Source organism: Anas platyrhynchos, chromosome 3, assembly GCF_047663525.1.
Source record: "Anas platyrhynchos isolate ZD024472 breed Pekin duck chromosome 3, IASCAAS_PekinDuck_T2T, whole genome shotgun sequence".
Classification (NCBI taxonomy): Eukaryota; Metazoa; Chordata; class Aves; order Anseriformes; family Anatidae; genus Anas; species Anas platyrhynchos.
The window spans coordinates 33,811,445-33,835,123 of NC_092589.1; the positions used below are offsets into that span (position 1 = coordinate 33,811,445).

At 37.3% G+C, this 23,679-nt stretch overlaps 1 protein-coding gene across 3 annotated transcripts in view; it reads right to left on the bottom strand.

Moving 5' to 3' along the window:
- Window positions 1-23,679, bottom strand: part of RMDN2 (regulator of microtubule dynamics 2) — a 48,771-nt gene that overhangs the window by 19,327 nt on the left and 5,765 nt on the right. For 2 of the 3 annotated variants that reach the window (XM_038176803.2, XM_027453913.3), the window contains exons 3-7: window positions 20,544-20,736; window positions 19,472-19,574; window positions 17,322-17,382; window positions 6,226-6,301; window positions 4,515-4,592 (exon numbers count right to left, since the gene is read on the bottom strand). In XM_038176803.2, the coding sequence (XP_038032731.2) occupies window positions 4,515-4,592; window positions 6,226-6,301; window positions 17,322-17,382; window positions 19,472-19,574; window positions 20,544-20,736 (511 nt within the window). Of the gene's footprint in view, window positions 1-3,808; window positions 3,908-4,514; window positions 4,593-6,225; window positions 6,302-17,321; window positions 17,383-19,471; window positions 19,575-20,543; window positions 20,737-23,679 lie in introns of those variants that run through there. The other variant, XM_072035657.1, reaches the window with a different exon arrangement.

Below are 23,679 nucleotides of genomic sequence, written 5' to 3' on the forward strand. Positions count from 1 at the left end.
TAAAAAACAAGGAGCTGAGGGACCATCAGCCAACTCCTGAACTTCCCTAGAGTTGCAGCAGTGTGGGTCACCACAACAGCCTGGCTGCTGGCAAGGAGGGGAGGCCACTCTTCAGTGTCCCAAAGCTAATGACATATCTGGCTCGAAAGACCTCTCCTCATGATCTGTCAAAAGGGCAAGTTCTCATCATCTTATCCTACCCAAATCTCTATTAAGACCAGAGAAAAGGAAGTCACCCACAGAGTTAAACTGCAGCTGACTGCAATACTCTCCAACCAGACCACTCTTCCCAGCAAAGATTAAGGCAGAAAATGTGGTTCTCTCCTAAATACTGGGAAAAGAGATACCCTATCATGCATTTCTCCTCCGTAGGCATCAATAAAATTCACGTCGACTAGATCATTTAGCGACTGGAGACTGTTTTCAGTTTTGTCTCCCATTTGGTTTTGATGAAATGCAAACCCTGCCCATTCACAGCTTATCGAACTCCAGGATGTTGGCACCAAGGAAACTAAGCCATCTGGACTGAAAATTGAGCCAGGAGGGACCTGCACCCCTAAAAGATATCCTCCTGCAATGTTTCCTTGCTAATAGCTCTCTGGTGACACATAACACAATTGTCTTCCATAAAGGAGAATGATTTCATTGATCCAGCTTCAATAAAATATTAATGGTACCTACTTCGTTATCCTCAGAGAATTATTATCATCATTTTTTAATTACAACATATTAAATGAGAAATTATTTAATACAATTTTACAACGTTGTGACTTCTGGAAGAGATTAAATAACTAGAGAGCAGTTTTTAAACACTGTCTTCCAACATAAATATTCTCTTTCTTGCCAGCTGACGAACCTACACTCTGCATGGGCATTTAGCCATTTATCTAACTTGAATTCCCTGGGCTTTTCACTTTCCAGTAAGAGAAGCAAACTTAGAGAGCACACAGACAAAGGAACTGGGTCAATTTGTTCCCCGATGTAACCCAAATAGATTAAATTGGGATACACCAGAGATGAATTCAACACATAGCATGTAACCTACAATACTAAAATTCCAAGAAATCTAATTTTTAACACCCCACTAACATTTACCAGAGGCTCTGCTTCAGTTTCACAAGTATACGCTAGCCATCTCATGTCACTCCTATAATGGCAAGTAGCCATTAGTCTTAACTAGATATGGACTCAGTTTTTTAAAAGCTACTCTAAACACTAAAGCAATAAACAAAAACAAACACTAAATTTTTAAGGATCATCAGACAATTGCTCACAAAATTCGGAAGAAAGAAATAATTACTCTACACTATGCACCATAGATCTTTTCCCTTCTAATAAATATTTCTTGCTGATCTCTTAACAACCAAAAGCTGCAATTTAGAAGGCTCTAAACACTACTTATTTTAAGTCACATGCATCTATGCAAGCATGTACTTAGGACATGCAATGTTCCCTAAAAGATATGCAGTCAGCAAAGCTTGGTTATGTCATGGAAGGCTGAGGAGAAGAAGTTTAGCTTACCATCATTAAAGATATTTTAAATGAAAACTATTTTGAGCCAGTTGTTTTTCCTTGCAATACTAGTATCTCTTACGCACACTGAATACTGGTTCAGTTTCCTTAACAGATATTTCAAAGTATTTTAATAACAATTATATGGTATTTAACTTTTCCTACACATTATCAATGAAGATAAACTGGAAAAAAAAACAACACACCACCATTTAGAAGTGTGCATTAGCTCTAGAAAAAGGAATACTTCAGTAACACTTGGTAGGGCTCCACAGTTGCCTATTACTGTGGTGTTCTATTATGTTTGCTCAATGCATAAATAGTTGTTTTTTCCCTTTGTCATAAAAGAATAAAAACCATGCTCTATATGGGAGCTACACATGCCTTCTTGAATACACAGCAGCTCTTACAGATAATACTTTGCCCATAATGACATCTATAAAATGATCTTTCGTAAATCTTGCCTACCTGATCTCGATACCGGAATTAATTCTCTAACAAAGCAGTGATGATGCTCCTATCAAACCAGCATCTACCTCTTTTGTACAGCTCTGCTGGTTTCATAATGGTAAAAGAAATCAGAACCAGAAAAAAAAAAAAAAAAGATTTTTAGACAATATGGCACATGAAAGTCACTAGCTCTGCATCAGCCCACTCAGTGCTGTAAGGCAGTGGCAATCCAGCTCCTTGTCCTGCTGGAAGGCGCTGTGTCACTTTGCACCAGCTTCAGATCTGGCCCAGCAAGAACAGTCACTGTGTAAGAAATGTGACATTGCCACACCACTGCAATGCAGCCCTTTGTGAAGAGCAATGAGAAAGTTAGGCAAGGCCAAATTCTAGCAAAACTAACACAAATCAAATAAACAACACTTATGGAAGAGCAAACATTAAGGCAAATCTTAGCTTGGCCCAAAAGCGAGCTAAAGCTTCAAGTACACACTAACCTTTTTAACTCGGTCAGCCCTTTTTTCCCTTTGTTTTCCTTGCAGTGGGTAACACCGCCTTCCCAGCCTCAACCTCTGCTAGACTAAACAGAAAAAAACAGAGGGTCTAAGAGGAGCATAATCACTCCATCTACAGGTAGCATTACAAAGGAAGTGTAATATACATATTCTTTAAACACCCTATCGTACTTCCCACTCCGAGGAAGTATTTGGAACCAATGCCACAGCTAACAGCCTAATTGAGGGATAATTACCACAGTATGAAACAACACAGTCTGCAGAAAAAGATCACAAGATCTGCTGCATCTTCCACAAGGTCCTAGACTACCTATATTACATGCATGACCAAAACCTCTATTAGTGGATCAGCACAGAAACTCACTCAGTCTGCTAAAACTAATGGGAATATCATGAACTTCACCAGGCTAGGATTAAGACCTAACTTCTGTACTCAAGCAAGGTGTCTAAACCCAAACAATGGTCCTGAATAATCACCTCATCTTGCTACTGAAAGCGTACAAGTGACAAAACAGCTGACCACCCTAAAAGTTAAAACAAAATGTTAGTCCTGTACTTGCATTTATCTGTACTACGCAAGTCTGCGCTTAGCTCTTCAGGCTACTATTTTGTCAAGGCCAGCAACAAAGTCACAGAATGCAAGAACTGAAAATAAGAAAAAAAAAAAAAAAAAAAATAAAATCAATCTCAAGTATCTCAGTGGCTACATCATACGAAGTTTCACTTAATACAATGCAAGTCAGGTCACCCCCTAAGGCAAATCCTAATCTGTTGCTTTATTATTCACCAAGGAAGTTCTGCATAGATGCTGTAAGTGTGGAACATGAATTCATAATGGTACTGTGCAACAAACCACATGTAGTCAGTCAGTAAGTGGTGACTGTCACTAACATGAAATACGATTAAAAGATAGCACAGTATTAACAAAATGAGGTATGCTGAGATTACATGTAAAGCTTCCAAATGCAATAGCTCCAGTGTTAAATAAGCCATGAGAAACATCTGGGAGTGTTTGACAGAAATGGAAGCTGCAGTCAGTTGTTGGACATCATATGAAAGTGCTTAAGGAATCACTGGTGAGAGAGATGCTCTTCAAAAGGCAGGACAGCATGCATGATATAGGACAATCTTTGGCAACTCACTTTTGCATTGCTTATGCTGACATTGAAGAATACACTGTGATGAAAAGCAAAATAAGCTCTTTGAAAAAGTTGGTGTCATTCTTCATTCGGATCCACTGAGAAAAAATGTAGTTGCTGAAAGCTTTTTGAAAGTTATACATATGATCTGAAAGAATTGCTGAAAGATTACCTGGCATTAAGGCTTGTTGCAGATAAAGACAAACAAAGTCAGAGGCTGCAACGTTCTAAATAACACGGCAACTCCTTCTTTCTAGTTTGCAGGCACTTCGTAATGACTAGCACTGGAAGTAGCTGGAGGAAAAAAGCAGGGCTGGAATTCACTGTACATCAGCCTTTACTACTCTGAGAAGCCTCCCAACGATCTTTTACAGCCTAGACTATGCAAGAACATTTTCTTCGGACAAGAGAGTCTTTGTAGCATAAAAGATGAAGTGATAAGGATAGTCATATGAGCCATCAAAGATGTGGGCTTCACAATAGAGCAACTCTCATATGCACAAAGCATCATTTTTGCTAAAAAACAAACAAACAACTGCTAAACTGGCAAACCAATCTATTTATTTTTTTTTATATGAGTACTTATCACTACGTCAGTAATAAAATATTTAAAAGCTCTTGCTGAGTTGGCATAACAAAATTTGTATTTCTTGCAAAACTTTGGTGAACGACAGATTTTATCTCTTTATCTTTGTTGAGACTTTCTCTTGAAATTTACCAAGCCAGTATGGTAGTCCAGTAACATCACACACATGGAAGTTGATTCGGGAAATGTATACGCACTGCTTCATTTAGCTCCAAACATCTACTTTGTGTTAAGTCCCATTACTTCATTTCAAATGTATTATATTTTTTCTGTATATTCAATATGTAAGATACAAAAAAAAATAAGAAAACTTACTGAATAGCACCATCTTCCATTTAGGTAATATAAAAAAGGATCCTGAGGTTTAAGTTCAATTGCTTTGTCTAGGTGTTCCTATTAAAAAGAAAATCAGTGTCACTTTAGATGTTTGCTTGGCAAGCGTGTTTACATTCTAAGAGATTTGCTGCAAATCATATACAAATTCAGAACTTTTCTTCTGCTGCAATTATTTTCTAACATTCTAAATACATTTTAACTAGCAAACCATTTCCTTATTGAGGAAAACCACAAACAAAATTATTTAACAACTTTGCACGCAATGCAACAAGACCACAAATAAACTCCTCAAAACTTCAGTCAAAGAGCTCGAAAACTTTTGCCTGAAAAAGGCAACAACTTCAATTATATTCTTTTTATTTACAGTTAGTGTTAGGGAACTGTCACACACCAGACCAGTGAGAAAGCAACTACTGTCTTTGATAGTTCCTACATGCCAGCACCCATCATTGAAGTCTTTTCCACCCTGTAATATTGCTGCTCCAATGAAATGGTACAGGAGACAACAAATTGTTATTATAACATAAAATTCAGGAAATAAAAGGGTTCTGCTGCAGTGAAACAATAACAGTTAGAAAACATCTAATATGGTGATTCTTCCAAAACCACTGTCATTATAGGTCATAAATATCTTTATTTCTCTCTTTAATTTACTGAAGAAAGCTCTTACTGCTCAACCTGAGTTTAAAGAAAAAGAAATACATTATTTCACCCCTAAGTACTATTTGTCTCAAAATAAATCTCTCTTCTAAGGCTTCATTTTTTTCAGATCTCTCCTTTTCTGACTAAGCCAGTCACTAAAATATCCGAGTTATACAGATATAAGAGCCTATTATTCTATCATTTTGTCCACAAACCGATCACATAGAAGCTATGTTTTCATGCTCTTATTTTCCTCAAAGCATTAGCATTGCCTAATGATTCACTTGGATTTTAGAAATTACTTCTGAAGAGGTAAACCTCACTGAAAAGGCAACTAACACCGTGGTTTCTTTTTAAACCCCATCCTTAAACAACTGCAGCACTCCTCTGGTTGCATTTTTGTCATTTTCTCTTTCTTACCTCGCTAGTTGCAGCAGTTGGGGCTTAGCTAACTTCGCACAGCCTGGATGTAGTTCATGTAACACTCCAAGCCCTACCACGGGCTGGATGTGATGGGGACCTGTCGCATATCTGCTGCCTCTCACTGATACCCAGAATGGGGGGACGCTGGCTCGGAGGGCAGTGGGTGCAAACAGCCAGAGCAATACTGAGGACAAGAGGTAGGGAGCACATGCAACAAAAACTGCTAACTAGAATACACAGTTACCTCTGAAAGGACATTGTTAAAACAAACATAACTTATTAAAGGAGGCATGAAGCATGATTGCAGGACTATGTTAGTTCATCACTTAACAATTTGTATGTTCTGATTTTCTGAACAGAATTGTTTCTCTGTTTTCCTCATCCCTTTCACTACAAACTGTAACAGAAATCTTGATGTTCCTCCCAGCATCCTACATATTTTTTTTTGTTTTTTGAAAGCATATAATCTGTTTGCATACGTAAAAATAACTTCAATTTAACATCGACACCAAAATAAACCTGTGAGGCTGAATTTACCATGTTGGAAAAATTTCTTTGACACTATATAAGGAAATAAGTTAAAGGAATAGCTTAAACAAAGCACCGAAAGCCTACAAAAACATACCTTAAAGAGATAACCATTCCTGATTTTGTTTTGTACACTTTCAAACTGAGACATATAGCCACACATAATTGCAAACCTGAGAGGGGAAAAGAAAAACACACACACATACTTTTTGTGATTTAAATAAACCTTTGAATCAAATTACAAAATATTTCAATACCTAGTTCACAGATTAACAACTGTTTTTCTTCCACCTTGACAGCTGGATAGAAGTTTGGCATGAACTGTACATATTCAGGAGCAGACAACAAAACAATACAGAACAAATAATGGAAACAAGAAGCTTAAATGACACCATCAATGAAGTGAAAAAACAGGGATTTTTCCTCCAAAATTTCCATGCAGCACCAGCATTGACAAAAGCTTAACTGGACACATCGTGCTCCAGACTGTGACACTCTGGGAATGCGAACACCATCAGCCACGGTACCTCACCCAGGAAGGCAAATCCTTGAGGCGGGCTCAGCAGCAAGCCACACAAGCCTCAAAAATCATATAGTCATCTTCTACGCTTCTCAAGCATCTCTGTGCCTTTCTGAGCCTCTAGCATTCTTATGCTTAATATTTCTTAATATTGTTAAAATTATTTAAAAAGCATACAACACGTTTTGCTATTAGAAAATCCCATCTGTCGTGACTAGCTGTATATTGCTAAGGTGTTTTTTTATTTTGTTTTGTTTTTTTAAATCTCAGAAATTGTGTACTGTGACCGGAGATAAAAGAAACGTAAGGTCATTTCCATTAAAAAATGGTCTAATTGTTAGGCAGATAAAACTGAAAATATTTTCAGAGATGCCTCTGTGCAGAAAGTTATTTTCTAAGCAACACTGTTGACTTGTTGATGCTTCATTTCAACTTTTATTGCTTTGTCCTTATTACTTCAATAACTACAGAAGCTCCTGATCATAAGGCAGCTCTCCCATGTATGTCAGTCCCACATTTCTTGGGCCTATTTTCATTGCTATTAAGATAATTTTACATTTCTGTACAACACTAAAAGAACCACCTAAGATATATTTAAGTAGTATAAACCAATACAGATGTTTTCTTTTTTCAGAATTTTACTTTTGTATTAAAAATTTCACAATGTAATATTGAATTAAAACAGAATAATCTTAAAAAAGGGAAAAAGAGTTGAAGTACAGAGAAAAACAGGAGAGTTGTGCAAGAAGCTTGTTAAGTTAATGATGCTAACAGAGCCGCAATCCATATGGTGCACACAGTTTTTAAGCATTACTAAACCTCAGCTTTCTTGAATTTCTTTATATAATGTAATTATTCAAGCTCCAATGAATTCTAATTAAAATATCATTGTTATCACAACTAAATACATAATTGCTTTGCTTACAGTCATACCTAATGGTTTTAATTTAGGAATACCCACACTATAGGTTATTGCATTTTTAGTCTGCAAGTGTTTCCAGGTAAGGCATGAAAGTCAGAATAAGGAGTAGTTGCATTAGTAAGAGCTCTGTACAGCCTGCCAAACACTGCCGAGCAGGATGTAAGCTGTGACCAGCAAGCACAGAGCAAAACCCAGCTAATGGCAGCACTACTTCTGACGATTAAATCTGCAAGGGGAGCGTATTTCCTATGGGAAAGAGCTGGGAGGGAGAGAAAAAGCAAGGGGGGGGTCAGGAAAGTTCAGGTATTTAGAAAGAGGGGGAAGGCACGGAAACCTTTATTAGGCTTCAGTAACTCAGGCAACATTTCCCCTATTCCCTTTACTCATTAAGTGCTAATCTGATAAACTCAGCATACCATAGCTAAACGGATTGCTGCTACAAAAGAAAACAATGAAAAGCGAACAAGCTAATCCAGCACCTTGCAGTATTTCCCTGTCTGTGCGTGACAAGAAAGAGGGCCTTAGTCTAAACCAGTTCAAAGAAAAACTTCTACTTACAGCTAAAATCGCTGGGGAGGGAAATCACAGTGAAATTTTCAATGAATGAAAAAATAAGCTGACCTACTAACTTGAAAGCTTTTTTTTTTCCCCTGCAAGGAAAAAATGAGAATGTCTTTCTGTATTAACTTTCTTTTTGTCTCTATTTTACACTTTTGAACTGGGCTATACAAAAAAAGAAATTGGCATAAATCTGTTGATTTAAAATTTGACGGCATTTCAGATGCTCATTTCTGGGAGAGGAAATAACGTGTTTTTTTGTTTGATTGTTTTTGTTTTGTTTTTAATTTAGGTTTTACCTGGAAAGAATTCTTAGATGTTTGAAATGATTTTAAAGTTTTACAAAAGAAGCATAAGAAAGCAAACTTTATTCTCACTGATCCAGACAGGAGTATTGAGAAAATGATCAGCACAAACTCGGGCGGACCTAGCTAAATACGCTTCCATCTGTTTTCTTTTTAATTCAATCCAGAAATCGTCTTGCCAGGTCCATGGCACAGCTCCTCGCAAGGCAGAGCAGCAGTGCTGCTGCTGCCCAGATCCTCACCCCGCAGCTGAGCTTCTCGGTCTTCTTCAGCGCCCTGCTCCATCTGGTGGCCACACGTGGAAACATCCAGCAACTGAAAGCCCTGGGGGTTTTAACTTTTTTGTTGTTTAATCATTTTGTCCGCTATTATAAAAACTACAGGGAAAAAAATAAATAAAAATCACATAATGCTTACATACCTTAAGAAATTATTGAAACGTAGCTTTTGCAAGCCAGTTTTCCTGTTTTTCCTCACAACCACTGCTTAGTTATGCTCTGTGAAAATCAGGATTAAAATACTACTATGCTGTCTTCTCAGAGAGACATAAAAAGCCATGCAATGCTAGCACTGAAAAGAAGTGATCTAACTGCTAATTCTACCCCTGGATAATGTCAACAAATGGCCACAGAAATTCATCAAAATAAATGTAACGTAGATGGTCATGTAAGTTCATTAATACAGACAAAATATTTCTATGCAGTTTAATCATTCACAATTAAAGCTCAATTATTATTATTTTTTCCCCAGATCAAGGGGAATTCGTGTTATCCCTTCTGGTGTTCCAGAATTTCTATACATATTCCAACAAGATAAGACTGTGAGGGGCATACCTGCTGCAAAAAGAAGAGCAGCAGGTAGATCCAGCAAGTTTTTACATTAAGAATGCTTGCAAGCAACATGATTTTTAAAGCCACAAATTCAGAGAGATGATACCAACAGCTAGGTTCTGGCAACCACAGCTTATCCATCCCATATGAGACGGATATACAGAAAAGATTTAAAGCCTCCAGTCAGACTTAAGCCACGTTAGGACACTCCAAAACCCATTTTACTACTTGGCCTTCAACCCCTCGCACACATATTTCACAGACTGCAATGCAGCCAGACCCCAAAGCTTTCTTTTTAATCTGATGTCAACAAGATATCAATTCCTATTGAATTGTAGGGAGATTTTTGCAACTTATATCGCTGCTTATGACTCCTGTTGCATTACTCTTGGAGATCAGAGTTATCAATTCTTCAAGTTGTATCACCTTGCTACAATGATGCATCATCATAAATGTATAGCTATTAAGATTCAAAGGAAAAATAAAGCATCAGTTTGCTATCACCCCCCTCATGGGGGTGAGGGTACAGAAGTAGCGGCTAAGAATGTGAAAGACTGCCAATGGACAAAGTAAAACGTGCCAAGGTGCAAAGTGAAGTGTTCAGGATTTGGGTTGTTGGGTGTTGACTTTTTTATTTTTTATTTTAAGTTGTTATTGTTTTTACAACTTGGAATGCATTCTACATTGTAGAAATTGGCAGAAAAATAGTTTTCATATTAAAAAATTACCAGAGCACTGAAGCTGAGCTCCAGGAAAACATCACATGTAGCATACACTTGCATAGATGACACTTCCATGAAACCCATAGCCATATTTTGGTAGAAAACAAAAACAAAACAAAACATTAAAGTAAGGTCATCGAAGAATTCTGGCTTAATAAATTCGAACATAATAAATCAAAAGAAGAAAGCATGCTGCTGCTAAGGGACATTCATAGAAGTTCATCAGTAGAAAATGTGTGCCATAGTTGAATTTCTGAGGCGGTGGAACCCACAACCGAATTGTGTTCCAAAAAGTTAAGATTTTATTTTTGTAACAGACATTAGTAGTCCTTAAAGCTGCAAATATGACCTTAAAAAAATTAGCCAGGTATAGTCCTGACAAATCTGGAAACATAGTGAAATGATAGCTTTCACAGATAGCAACACAACAACTGCCCTTGACAGGAAGGTAGTAAGGGACCACTTGGTTGCCAGTATTATTTTCCCTGTGACCATTCTGGCAAAAAGCTTCTAGTAAGTAGATGTTTTCACAATTCAAACCTACCTCCTTTGAACTTGCTGCATTGCTGTTTCAAGAACCAGGGGACGCATCACAGCAGGACTATCTGAAGCTCTCTGTGAAGTGCTCCTGTCATGCAAGTGTCAACATCTGCTATCTTCCCTCCACAAAGAGGAAAATCCACACCACAAAAAATAAAAACATGAGTAGACAAAGAACTTGGGAGGAAGGACCAAAAACATCCTGAGGCACTGCAACATTTCTGAACAGAAACATCGCAGTGACTTGTTCTATGGAAAGGGAAAAAAAAAAATCCTCACTAGATTGTGGGTTCTTTTATTTTGCTCAAAAAATGACTTACCTAAGTAATGACTTATGACTATCCCCTGCAACCACATAGTCCTTACAGGTGACCTTCCACTATTATCTCACTTAAGTGCTCTTTAACCAGAGATGCACATCTCTCTGATCCACTTACTATAGAACAAGTTACACATTTGCAGGAATGGCTTCTAAATTTGCCTTCTGTCTTTGATTATTTTTTTCTGAAATAATAAGTGGTTTAAGGATAATTGATTAAGATTAAGCATAATTAAGAACAAAGATTGCTGTAAAACTAGTTTTTGGTCTTCTCATAAAGCTAATACAAGACAAATAACTACTAACCTGAAACTTTGTTACAGGAAGTTTGACTGAGAGCAGTATTTCTGGTCCAGGTATCAACTCCTGAAATGTAAGACTGTATAATAGAAACAGACGCTTATAGCTTGTAATTTATCTGTCTCTGCCACAGTTCAAAAGTCACTTTACATAAGGGATAACTCAGGAGAGAAGGTTACAAGTGTTTAGTTAGATACCTGGTATAGATTTCATTTTAAGTCAGTAGTATGACAATAACCTACAAAATGTTCTTTTACGAGTTTTATTTCACTTGAAAACTACTTTTCTGTCATTGAGCCCTACAGATTATCTGTTATAATTCTATTACTAATAGTACATGGCATGAAAGGTCTTGGGGGCAATTGTGGTTCAGGAGGAGTCTTCACTTAAAATTACTCGGTTTTCGCTTGAGAATTTCATTCTGGTCTAAATGAAACACATGTGCTATACAGCTCCTATCAGCAGGTAAGATCTACAGAGTAACCTGAACTTAACTGTAGTGCTAAGTTCATTTGTGGCAAACAAACCAAAACGTAGTGCACCGAATGGTTTTTCTAAGTGAATGGCATGAAAACTGTCTGCATCTAGGAACCTCTCTGTTCTTTGCAAAAACCGTAACAATGCCTCTTGAGCAAAAAAAAAAAAAAAAAAAAAAAAAAAAAAAAGGTGCAGGGCCCTAGGCAACAGCAGAGAAGCTTTCTGGACCAAAATCTCGAACAAAACAAACACACAAACAAACAACTCACAAACATTTGTTTTGTAAAAGAACTTAAAGTTTGTGTACTATTAACATGTGTCTATATTTTGTGCTTCGTGTAATTGTAAAACCGTAAAGCACTGCCATCTGAAGAAACTACAGTACTGAATCATCCTTGTTGTACTTCCAGTTAAAAACGTGAGTGTAACGATGGTCCATGGTCCAAAATGAACTGTGAGGGTTCACAGTTACCATTTGGGAATCACTGACCCACTTTTCTTGAGACTTGGGGAAAACACCATGACCTGCAACTGGCCTATGGCAACTTTTGCACACAGGTTCTTTCACAACTCATAATGATCAATGCAGGCTGCACAAATCAGCAAGCCATGCACAGTAGTTATTCCCCATCTCTTCAGGGGTGATCAAACAAATAATAAAAGGTTACGGCTATGGTTTTATTTTCCAGTGTTTCTATTTATTAAAGTTTTTTAGAATTGACCATTCAAAACAGGTTTAATGATCTGACTGGCAACTGCAGCATGAAGTGTGATTGCGTTGCGTGTAAGACACAAGAACTGAACTCGAGGCCTACATGAGCAAGAGTCTGCTGACAAAATCATTCCACAAAGTCCTAGTGCTGCAGATAAAAATTACATTTTACTTCCCAGACAGCTCCTAGCAGTTGCATAGCACAAGAAAAACCCTGCTCTGGAAAAGAGATGTTTTTGCCAGTATAACTCTCATCTGCACTAGGGCTTTACTAAACAGTTATGTCAGTCAGGGTGTGACCAAAACATATTTTATTTATGCTGTAAACAGAGCTTTCAAGCAACAGGGATAAGCTTCCAAAAGAAACTTTGAGAGGCCTATTGCCCTGCTCTTTGCTAAACTGTAAAAAGAGTGCCAGATTATATAAAGTTCCATCAAAGTGTTATTGTGAAAAAATATTCTACGGTGCAGCTGCAAATGACCTTTTCTGATGCAGAGGAAAGGCAAGAAGCAGTTGTAAAGACTAATTCAGTTCCAGTGAAATGTTCTCCATTGAAAATCAAAAAGGAATTGGCCCTAAAATTAGAAATACACACACATCTAAGTTAGTATTACCCTTATTGGTTGGGTATTAAAGAATAACAAACAAACAACTGAAGATCTACATCAGAAATCCTCAGTACAAACTGAATTGCAACTTGCAAGAGAAATATGAAGTAATAAGAAGAGGTTCTATAAATATAGCAGAAGGAAAAGGACCACAAAGGAAAGTATTTAACAATTCAAAACCAGAAAACAAAATAAAAATGAGAGATGAAACCAACATGGTTGAAATCAATTTCCTCCTCTTGGCTTATATCGCTCTTCCCCAGGTTAACCGTAAGTAGAGAGCTGGGAATATGACCAGGAAAAGAACAGGCCTATCCTTTAATCCTTACTCATTTATTAAACAGATTAAGAAAACATTAGAAGTAATGCATGAGTGAACAATGTAGATAGCAGCTATACCAAACATGCGTTAAAACCTCAGCTGTGTTGATAGGAAATACCAAAACCCCTCAGGAAAGATAAAGTGCAGATTAGTAAGAAATCAACCAGATCTTTCTGTAGACAAGGTCAGAAAGCCAGCTTCATCACCAGCAGCTAACACCAAAACAGGTAATCTTAGATAAAAAGTGAAAAAAAACTGTCTGACAAATTGATGGACTTACCTTACACAAGCTAAGGTTATTTAGTAGGTTCTTCCATTACCTTATATAACTTCACAAACTTTTACAACGGCAGTGAGATGAAAAGGAAGAACTTTGGTCTGAGACAGTGCTGTTTTTACTCATGCTCATCTGCAGCCAGCCCAAGTTCTCGCCGTGTATCTGATCTCCAATTATAGTTGATAGAGCCCCTGTTCAATTTACAGAATCCCTGCCTGGACTGCTCTGCCTACTGCTGCTGGAGATGCCGTAGGGTGTCCCATCACTCCCAGCTGCCGGCCCAGAAGGGTACAGGGCCCAAAAAATCGCATGTGATGTATGTCGTGTCATACATACACAAATATCCTGGCATTGTCAAATACCAAGTGGTCTATCAGATAACTCTCCATCCTCCCAAAGGGTAGGAGAAGTCCTTTACTCAAACGTAAGCATGCATAAGGAATACAGTTACACACCAACCTGGAACTGGGTAGTGCACTTCAACTGTGAACTTGGGTAAAACTGGTACACACTTCTTCCCTAAGTGACCGCCTGTTAGCAATCCTAATATTTTATATATTTTTCATTATGCTTTTCTCTTATCATTTTTAATTACAGATTTCGTATTACTCTCATATCTTATTTCTTCATGCCTTAATTGTATTTTGCTTTTCTGTTCACACACTATCTTGGCTATTTATGATTTTAAGCAAAATTCTGTTTGCATACAACTTTGAGAGCCCAGTTTATACAGGAAGGACTCCTTGAACTCTTCTTTCCTCTTCATGGCAATTAACATGTAAAATACTGTTAAGATAAACTGCATAAATTTGCAAATGCCAGACCCAACCAAAGCAGATCTGACATACAGCTGACAACCAAGTTCTTCCGGGTAATGAGGAAGGTCCCAGAAGAAAGGAAAAGGGAAGAACAGTTGCTATTTTGAAAGTGAAAGAGAAAGACAGGACAGAGGTTACAGACAAGCCAGCCTAATCTGAAAACATTCTTGGATGTTTCTTTTCCTTAAGTGTAAAGGTACACAAAGTAGTTAACACAAGTTTGTCCTGAACACACATTATCAAAGAAAACCACCTTGTTTTTTTCCTGAGAAGATAAACCAGCTCAGTATACTAAAGGAAAGCAATGCAGGGAATATAGACCTCACTAAACCCACTGAGTTTGTCCCATATGACATCTCTCAACCTAATTATGGAAATACTGTTTAGATTAAATCACCTGCAGACAACTGCAGAACAAGGTTCATGTGAACCTGAGCATTGTTAAAGGTGTTCCATAGAGTCTCATCCTGGCTGAATTATCTTCCAGTAATTTCATTAATGAAATCAATGCTTTATAAAAAATAGGAAAAAAAATCCTTCAAAAATAAGACTGCAAATTGGACACAAGTATTTGCATCCCAAATGGCAGATCATCCTCAATAAACCAGAGAAATGATCTATAATCAACATGAAATCTATGCAGCTTGTGGAAAGTACTACACCAAGGAAGAAAAAAATAAATGCACAGTTACAAAACAAGCCCACTGCTGGTTAGGTAGCAGCACAGCAGAAGAGGATATACAGGGACCCCAGCCTAAGAGTTGCCAGGCTAGAAAGCAACATTCGACTGTCTTTCTGGATCGTATCAATAGGGAAGTTCACTACATTCAGTGCTTCAGCTGGAGCAGTATGGTGCACTATACTTATTATGCATCAAGTCAGAAAGACTTCAGAAAAGAAAAATAAACAGATAAAATAATGTGGAAAAATATAATTATACCAAGCTATTCAAATCTGTTATGTCCATCTACATCTCTAGAAAGCCACCAGTTCAGTAAGTGATAAAACCCTCGCATTTATTTGCAACCCACATACAAGAAGTATGGCAACTACAAACCCTACAAAAATCCATTGCTTGTAACAAGAAGCAGTAGCTTATAAAACATGAAATTCTCTACTTAAAACTCTCAAATCGGCTTTCTCAGCTAACTCCTCGACCACATCTCCTTACACTCATAACTCCTCCCTTGCTAGATGCGCCTGCCAGTACAGGATCTCGCATCCAAAGTCCAGCAGACCACCTACATCTGCCCAAATAGCGTGCAAGCTTTTGTCAGCATAGTTTCTGCCACTAGAATTTACACTACAAGATTCTGTCGGTTTCACAGGCTAGTGGGGGGAATGGGCAGTCGTGCATGCGTGTGATTTGTGATTGTTTATAGGCCCAGCTTTAGCTGAGAGGGGTACACCAGCATTATCCGAAGAAGTGGCTATGACTGTGATCAGGCAAACAGCAGACATGGCTGCAAATTGCTTTCAGCAGGTGTTCTAGCTACAGAGGCTTCAAATCACCTTGAATTGAGGAGTGATGCTCAGATGATCCTATTTTCTGTTAATTTTGCCACCAGAGTAGCAACCTCCAGCTGATTGGCATTAAGAGGCAGGTGGGTAAGGCCAAAAGCAACAGTTTTTTACCTTAAACTGCCACATTACGAACACCTGGGGCCTAGGTTTCACCTCCAGACAGGCGTCACCATTACTTCCAAGAGACTGGAAAAAGTAAATGCAAATTTCTGTGACGGTGAAGCTTAGCCAAGATTCCCACAGCACACCACTTCCAGCACCCCATTATTACAAAGTGGGTGTTTTGATCGCTAATTGCTATAAACTAAAAGGGAAACAAAAATCATAGAAATATGGCAACGCTCACAGGAACACAGACGGGAAGAATAACATAGCCATCTTTGAAGATCCGGAGGAGCGAGAGACCAAACCGGAGAGTCACCTAATTAAATGAAATCATCTGTATCTAATCACATATCTAAACTTGAGCTAGCCGACATGTGCTCCCTTTATTGGCAATGGAGAAGTAGTCAACTGAGCCTGAGGAAAAATTAATCTCACCCTAACTCAGATGGGTAAAATGAACTCAGATGGACTGAGCTTCAGAAGTGGCTACTTCTTTTTAGACAGCAAAGGAAGCCTGGGATAGGGTTTAGATATCTGAAAGATAAGCAAGTTCCCAACCTATAAGCGCAATGATAAAATTAATTAAGAACATAGAAATCAAACTGGAAAGGAAAAGCTAAAAGCATTAGAAAAGAAGTCAGAAGTTCAATAAAATTGACTAGCAAAAGAGCAACGTGAGGAATTACTGGTTAGAACTCAGCAGAATTACCTTCTACCTGATAACATTGACTGGATAAAAAAAAAATATTCAATTTGCAAAAAGATTGTTAATTTCTGGCAAGGTCTATGAAATTAGTCCAAGTGCAAGGCTTAGAGAAAGATGACATGATAGAACAAAAACTGACAAGTTATTTCAAACTTCCACAATGCTGTCACTTTTTTAATTATTGGAGTTTAGATTATCAAAATTTTGGGAGGGTGCTTACTTTTTGTAAATGTGAAGACAATATGAGACTGAAGGACGTTATTTTGAAAACTGTTGAGAAAGGAAAATTAATAGAAAGCTATGGTTTCTCTGAGCAGTCATACGCTGATTTAAGCAAAATATTTACACCTTGATTTCATGGTACTTAGTAAAGTATGGCTGGTAAGCTGTTTAACATGCTGTAACAACTGCTTCACAAAATACTTAATGTAATTTTTTAGCTACAACTGATAGTAATTGACTTCCATAAAACTATTAATGAATATTTTATCAAATTGGTGTCCAACTCCAGCGCAATAAATATAACTTGCTGTGGGCACTATTTATAGCCAAAAGACAGCTGTCTTTTTGCTCAATTTGAAAATATATATATAACTACCAAAAAAAAAATCACTGTCTCAAACTTACCACTGGTGACTCTCAGCACTGTTGGCATCCAGCTGGACAGCCTTTTCAGCTTTATCCTTTCCTGTAAAAGGAACACAATATGATGTTAAAGGATTCATTGTACTCTTCCACATCTTAGGCAACTCTTACAACCAAGAAATCAGACATACTCTAGCTGCAAATAAATTGCTTCTTCCTCTTACAAACATATAGATTGACAATCATGGCTTTACATCATTTACATACATATATATGTGTTCTCCCCCCATCTTATTTATATATATATATAAAATTGTTGCTGTTTTGTATTTTCTCTTAGTTCATTTCATTAATTCTGATGCAACTAAATCAGGGAAGGATTAGACAAGACTGTTGAAGGTGGCTGCATTTGTAAGATAGAATTCCCTTAAAAGCAGGCTAGAGAAGCACCTGTCAGAGAGAAGAAAAAAAAAAAAAAAAAAAGAACATCAGAGCTGTTTTCTGCCTTGGGTACAGAATGAACTAGTTAAATTTCATTTCCAGTACAAAGACCTTCATTAGGTTCCACTTTTAACTGAATAAAGATGACAGTAGGTGGCTTGATCAAACCCACACACCCAGTAAGAAGTTCAGAGGAGATGCTTACAGTTTGCAAGACATCAGCTGCAACAAATTAAACCACACTGACATTTCTGTATTACTAGTTAACTGCATAAAAACAAAGAGCAGCATACACAATCCTCCAACCTAGTGGAATGAAGAAAAACACAAAACTACTGCCAGCTCCCCCGCAGCCTCAATCCCTCTGCACTACTTCCAAAAACAGAGAAAAAAGGCTGCCGCCACCCAGCACTTTGTGAGAATGAGACAGACAAGGCTGATTACTCAACACCTAAGTCCAAACATCATTCCTTCTCTCCCTGTCTTTTGCTATGCCATTATCTTCCTGCAACAGAGGTGACATCTAGTTACTGGGAAAGGCAAAGGATGCAACAACAGAGTTCACTGTTGTAACATAGTTTGTGTCATAATCTTCACAGCAATATGCAACTTACATACAAAGAAGCTAAGCTGCTACTAAAGCAAAAAGAGTATCAATTAAGTAGTTAAGATAGCACAAGTCTTCATGAGCATTTAGATGATAAAAGGATAGGGATGGGGAAATTGGACAAGCTAAGGTTAGTTATAGAATATGTAATGACAGCCCACAAGCATGACACTGCCTTCAAGGATGACAAAGGGCAGTCAAAATTGCTTTTTCAGTGATGGTGTCACTGTTGACAGGAAAAATAAATAAATAATTAAATACGTGAAAATAGTCACAAAAGATAAAACAACCTGAATGTTGTGAATATACTTACATAACCTTAATTTGCTGCAGCAAAAAAAGGGAGAGGAAATGCATAAATAAAGGAGAGAGAGAGACATTCTCAGATACAGGCAAAAAGGATTACCATAAGAACAATGTGTCAAACAGACCTGAGTAGGGTGACACAGGTAGAAAAGCAGTAGGCTTTATTGCAATCAAGGGAAGGTTCAAAATAAAAAGGGAAATGTAAACTGTGAACTTTTTACTGTAAATGTAAAATACAACTAGACAGGAAAAAAAGGGGGGGGGGGGGAAGACGCTTTTAAAAGCAACAACAGGAAAAAAAAAAAGACCTATGAAGAAGAAAATCAGAACCCTTGACAAGGCTAAGTTCTCAAAAAGGATAGATGGGGAGAGAAGACTGGAAGCAACATCTTCAGTTGTCACACCTGACTTATGTTTCTTGTGGACGGTGTTTCCAGGTTCACTGTTTTACCCCTACCACCACCACAAAAGAGGCTGCTAGTTTGTAGGTGTGCTCCTTTGCCTCAGAAAAGCAGAAAAACAAACCTTCCTTTAAAGAAGACAGATGTTGTCAACACATTCTCTTTCCATCTGATTCTTATCAAAATAAAGTATTTTAAGGCACCATCCAGAGCCAACAGCCTTCAGTCGTGTCCAGCAATACTTCTACACCAATTTCAGATCTTTGCGATGAGGAAAGACTGGACTGAAGCTAGGTAAGGTTGCATTTTTTTGTGCAAAACATTTTTACTGCAGTAAAAACGCTCACATTTACTGGATTGGAAAAATGTACTGAAGCTCAAATAATGTTTCACCACATTCACATGACATTATACACAAACATTTTTTATGTATTTACCATCAGAAACATATTTCTTCTTCTCCTCAGTATCAGCAGTCATCTCAAACATATCTCCATAAGCACGTGCAACTCTCCAAAGAAAGTCCACACAGTTTTCATACTGAAAGTAGAGGACAGCTGAGTAATTAAACTGATCAGAATGGGATTTACACAGCTTTCTTTAATAATACTTAGAGTAGGTTAGAGGAGCATGGCATAAACCATTGGACAGTTTGTATCCTTCTATAGAACTTCTAATTTCCATATGAAACAGATACCAATTTTCAATTGCCAAAGGAGAAGACAGCTTTTGGAAATACCCTAGACAGTCTAAATAATTTTATTTCAAAAAAATGGTTTTAAAGTTGTTTTTTAATTAAAAATATAAAGGTAACCCAGTAAAGCACAACAGCTCCCTGAATGGTGTGATGCATATTTTATTTAGGAATGAAATGTGCACAACATTCACTTTCAAGTAGTACCTCATCTACTTGCTTGGGTATTTCAATATGTAAATAAAAATATAATCAGAACTACTTATGTCTGTCAAATCAGAAGAAAATGATACATTGAAAAAAGCAATAACCATAAAACATTTTGAAATTTTATCAAGAGTTACACAAGTACATAGTAAAGTCATCAAAGGAAAAATTCACACGAAGATTACCATAAAGGTATAAGCAGATTACAGGCTCATAATGTCATTTCTTCAGGACACTTTGTCAGGATACTATCTTATTCCACAAGACTTTCTCCTATGGGCAATTCTAAAGCCAGCAAAGAAAGTTTAACTTATCTAGAAGAAAAGCCCATGATATATTTCTTTGTTGCATGTAAGAATACACATACCAAACAAAGCCTCCAAATTACTGAGCCTGGGTGGTATATAAAATAACGCAACTTCCATGCCCACCCAACATGAATATTGGTACCATCTTGAAATATTTATTTTTCATCATATTTTTAAAGTGAGAATGAAATTTCATCTTCTGTTCCTGTGTGTATTTTTATGCTTACATTAAGGAAGTTCTCAGAGGTAGAGCTAACCATAAGCTAATAGCAACATAATATTAAGTTTACCCTTTAATACCTTGTCATCTTTCTCAAGCAGCAGCCTGAAGCCCTCCTTTTTATCATCTTCTGAACCCTTGTGCAAACTGTCCACCTGCCGTAGAAGAGTAAGTAGCTCTTCTTCTTCTGACTGCACAGTGACATCAGATGGTTTCTTACACCCCTTTTCTTCCTCAGAGTCTCCTTCAGTATCGGTATGAGCTGTGAGGTAACTAAAAAACACAGAAAATAAATAACCATCTTTTCTACAAATATTGGTAAATTACTATGAAATTAAAATGAAAAAAAAAAAAAAAAAAACAAAAAAAAAAAAACAGAGCGTAATTTATTCAGTTTGTCCTGAAAATAATTTTAAATAATTTTTTAATACATGGAATCAAGCTTATTGTTGTTACAGGACCTTTATCTTCAAAAGGATAACCATAATTCCAAACACAACAGGCAAGTAATTATATTGTCCTGCCTAATACTACATTGAAAAAATTTAGATACATATTAGAAACACATGTGTCCTTGTGTTTCTAACACAGAACACTTTAAATCATTAATGTGTATTATGACATGCTTTGCAACCCTGAATAGGCCTCTTGAACTCTTGGCCTCAATTTCTGTATTTTTTGAAATGGGCACGGGCTTACTAACCAAACCACAAGTGCTATAAGAATCACTCACACAATGTTCTGTTAAACACTTCAAAGATCTAAATATAAGTGATAATATCATTGTTATCAATTTATTTCCCTAGCTTTTGTACATTCTGAAGGTCAGAATATCTGAAATTGGGAAAGAGCTTATATTAATTCATTACGCTCAGCGCAGAAGTACTCAGCACAAGGCAGGCAAGGACAAAGAAATGTTGCAAAAGCCATAAATACCTCACAGAGATAAGTAGGTGGCCTTACTGTCCAAAGGACTGAGCATATATTAGTGCCCTCACATAAAGCAGCTGAACAGCATTTACTTTTAAAAAGTAACCATTTGCTTATGTCCTAATATGGGCAGAAAAGCCTGATCTTTTGCATTTAACTTTTGATAATCTTGTTCTAATGAAAAATAATAATTTAGAAGTATTAGCTGCTAAGCTGAGAGATTTTTAAACGGTAACTACTAGCAGAAAAAGCTTGCAACACACTAGATACATCAAGTAACTCAATAATCAGGACAGTCAAAATATATAAAAACTGATTTTTGCATCTATGTAACCAGTACAGAATGTTAGCAATATGAATGGAGGTTAATTATTATGGTTTTCAAATATTCTATTTAAGAAGTTGCTTTAGGAAGTGACCAGACCTAAAACATCGGCAGATCCACTTGCAGCTTGTAAATGACCATTTACAGCTACTTACGAAGCAAGATGTGGCATGACGATTTCTCTGCCAAATTAACAAAGTAATATGGGAAAGACGAGTCTAAAAAGTTTTGTATTTACTAAAAAATACATTTAAAATGTACATACATGTTCAAACAAATAACCCTCCCTCTCCCCCCCAAAAAAAATAATAAAAAAAGCCACACAACATAAAGCGGAGCAGAGATGAGAAACCTCACAGATTCCTATAGATTTGCTTTCTATAACAGCAAATCTTGATAATGCTGAAGTTGATAATAAAACCTATATTACATCCTCAGAGTCTGTACTCATAAGTCAGTGAATGTTTATTTTGCTTTTCTGAAACATCTTTAAAACCAGAGCATATTATTCTTCCATACTTGCACTGAAGTGGACGCAGAATCCCATCATATTCAAGCTGAATTTGTAGGAGCACTAACTAAGGAGCTAACCATGGAAGAATGAGGTCCTCGGATCAGACCATCCCGCATCAGCCCTTCTCATTCCACCTCTCCTAGAGAAACATGACCTCTGGGCCATGGCTGTGCTGAGAAACCGCAGAGGGAACAATTTGAATTCGCATTTCATTTGCGTGTTTCAATGGTGGCAAACCAATACCTATCAAACAACCTCTGGGGAATGAAAAACACAACAGTAAATATTTTTATTTTCAGTGTAAGATAATGCCAGTAATTTCTGGGAACTGCAACAGACTGTACTACCCTGTGCCTGCTCACATCAGTCAGACACTGAGCTAAGCTAAGGCACTGGAGCTTCTATGTTGCTGTTCTGAGCAAAGTTTATTTCCATTTGCAAATGAAAGAATCAAAATGTTTAAAATCCTCTTTAGCTTGGTTTGAAGTGAACAGAGTTTTTCAAGAGAAGGACAGAAATTAATTGTCCTGATACCAAAATGTTCAAGGGAGTATAAATAACATCACGTGGTTAAGCTTGGGCATGCTAGTTACCACCTGAGATGCATCAGCATTCCTCTAAGTTTCTCCCCTAATTTCTAAGAAAAATAAAAATAGTGCTTTCAGAAGGCCCTTCCTCCTTCGTCTCTACCCCTACAGCTCCAGAGCTGACACTGCTGCCTCCTGGCATTTCTCCCAGGGAGACCACAAAGGTGACAGCCCTGGCCTCCGTAACTTATTCGTGCTGAGTTCCCACCTCACGAGCCAGGCAACCCAGGCAAACTCCCACATTGCTCAGGAGTCACGGGGGTAAAATAACAGCAAGGTGATTTAATCGAGTATCAAATATTAAATACCATTTCAACCATTTTGGCAAATGAGGCACAAAGAACTTCTTTTCTGGTTTGTTTCTGATGACGTACATTTTCTTACTAGCTCTCCGTTCAGTCCATATCGTGGTTGAAACTTTTTAAGCATGAAAACATAACATGCTACGAAGGCAACACAGCCTTTTAAAAAATAAAGAGCTAGGATTTTTCCTAACAATGGGGTAAGCCATACTTTACCAGTTTGAACTGAAGCAAGTTTTATTTCAAGACAGGGAGTATTTCCAAACACTTATGGACAAAATAAGAGCATAACAGATATTAACGATATAAAGCTACAATTCAAGGAGCTTGATAATTCATTTCAACAAACCTGCTAGCAGGCTTATTCATCTGCTCATTGTAGAACTGCAAACTACATGTTACAAAGAGCTATAAAATTATATAGAGAGAGATATCAGTACTAAACTAAAGCAAATTAATGCATGTGTTTCAACAGTCCAAAAACTGCTAGTCTAATGGATGACCAAAGTAATCCAAACTGGAAATCAACAAAAAAGGATGAAGTGTCATTACATAAAA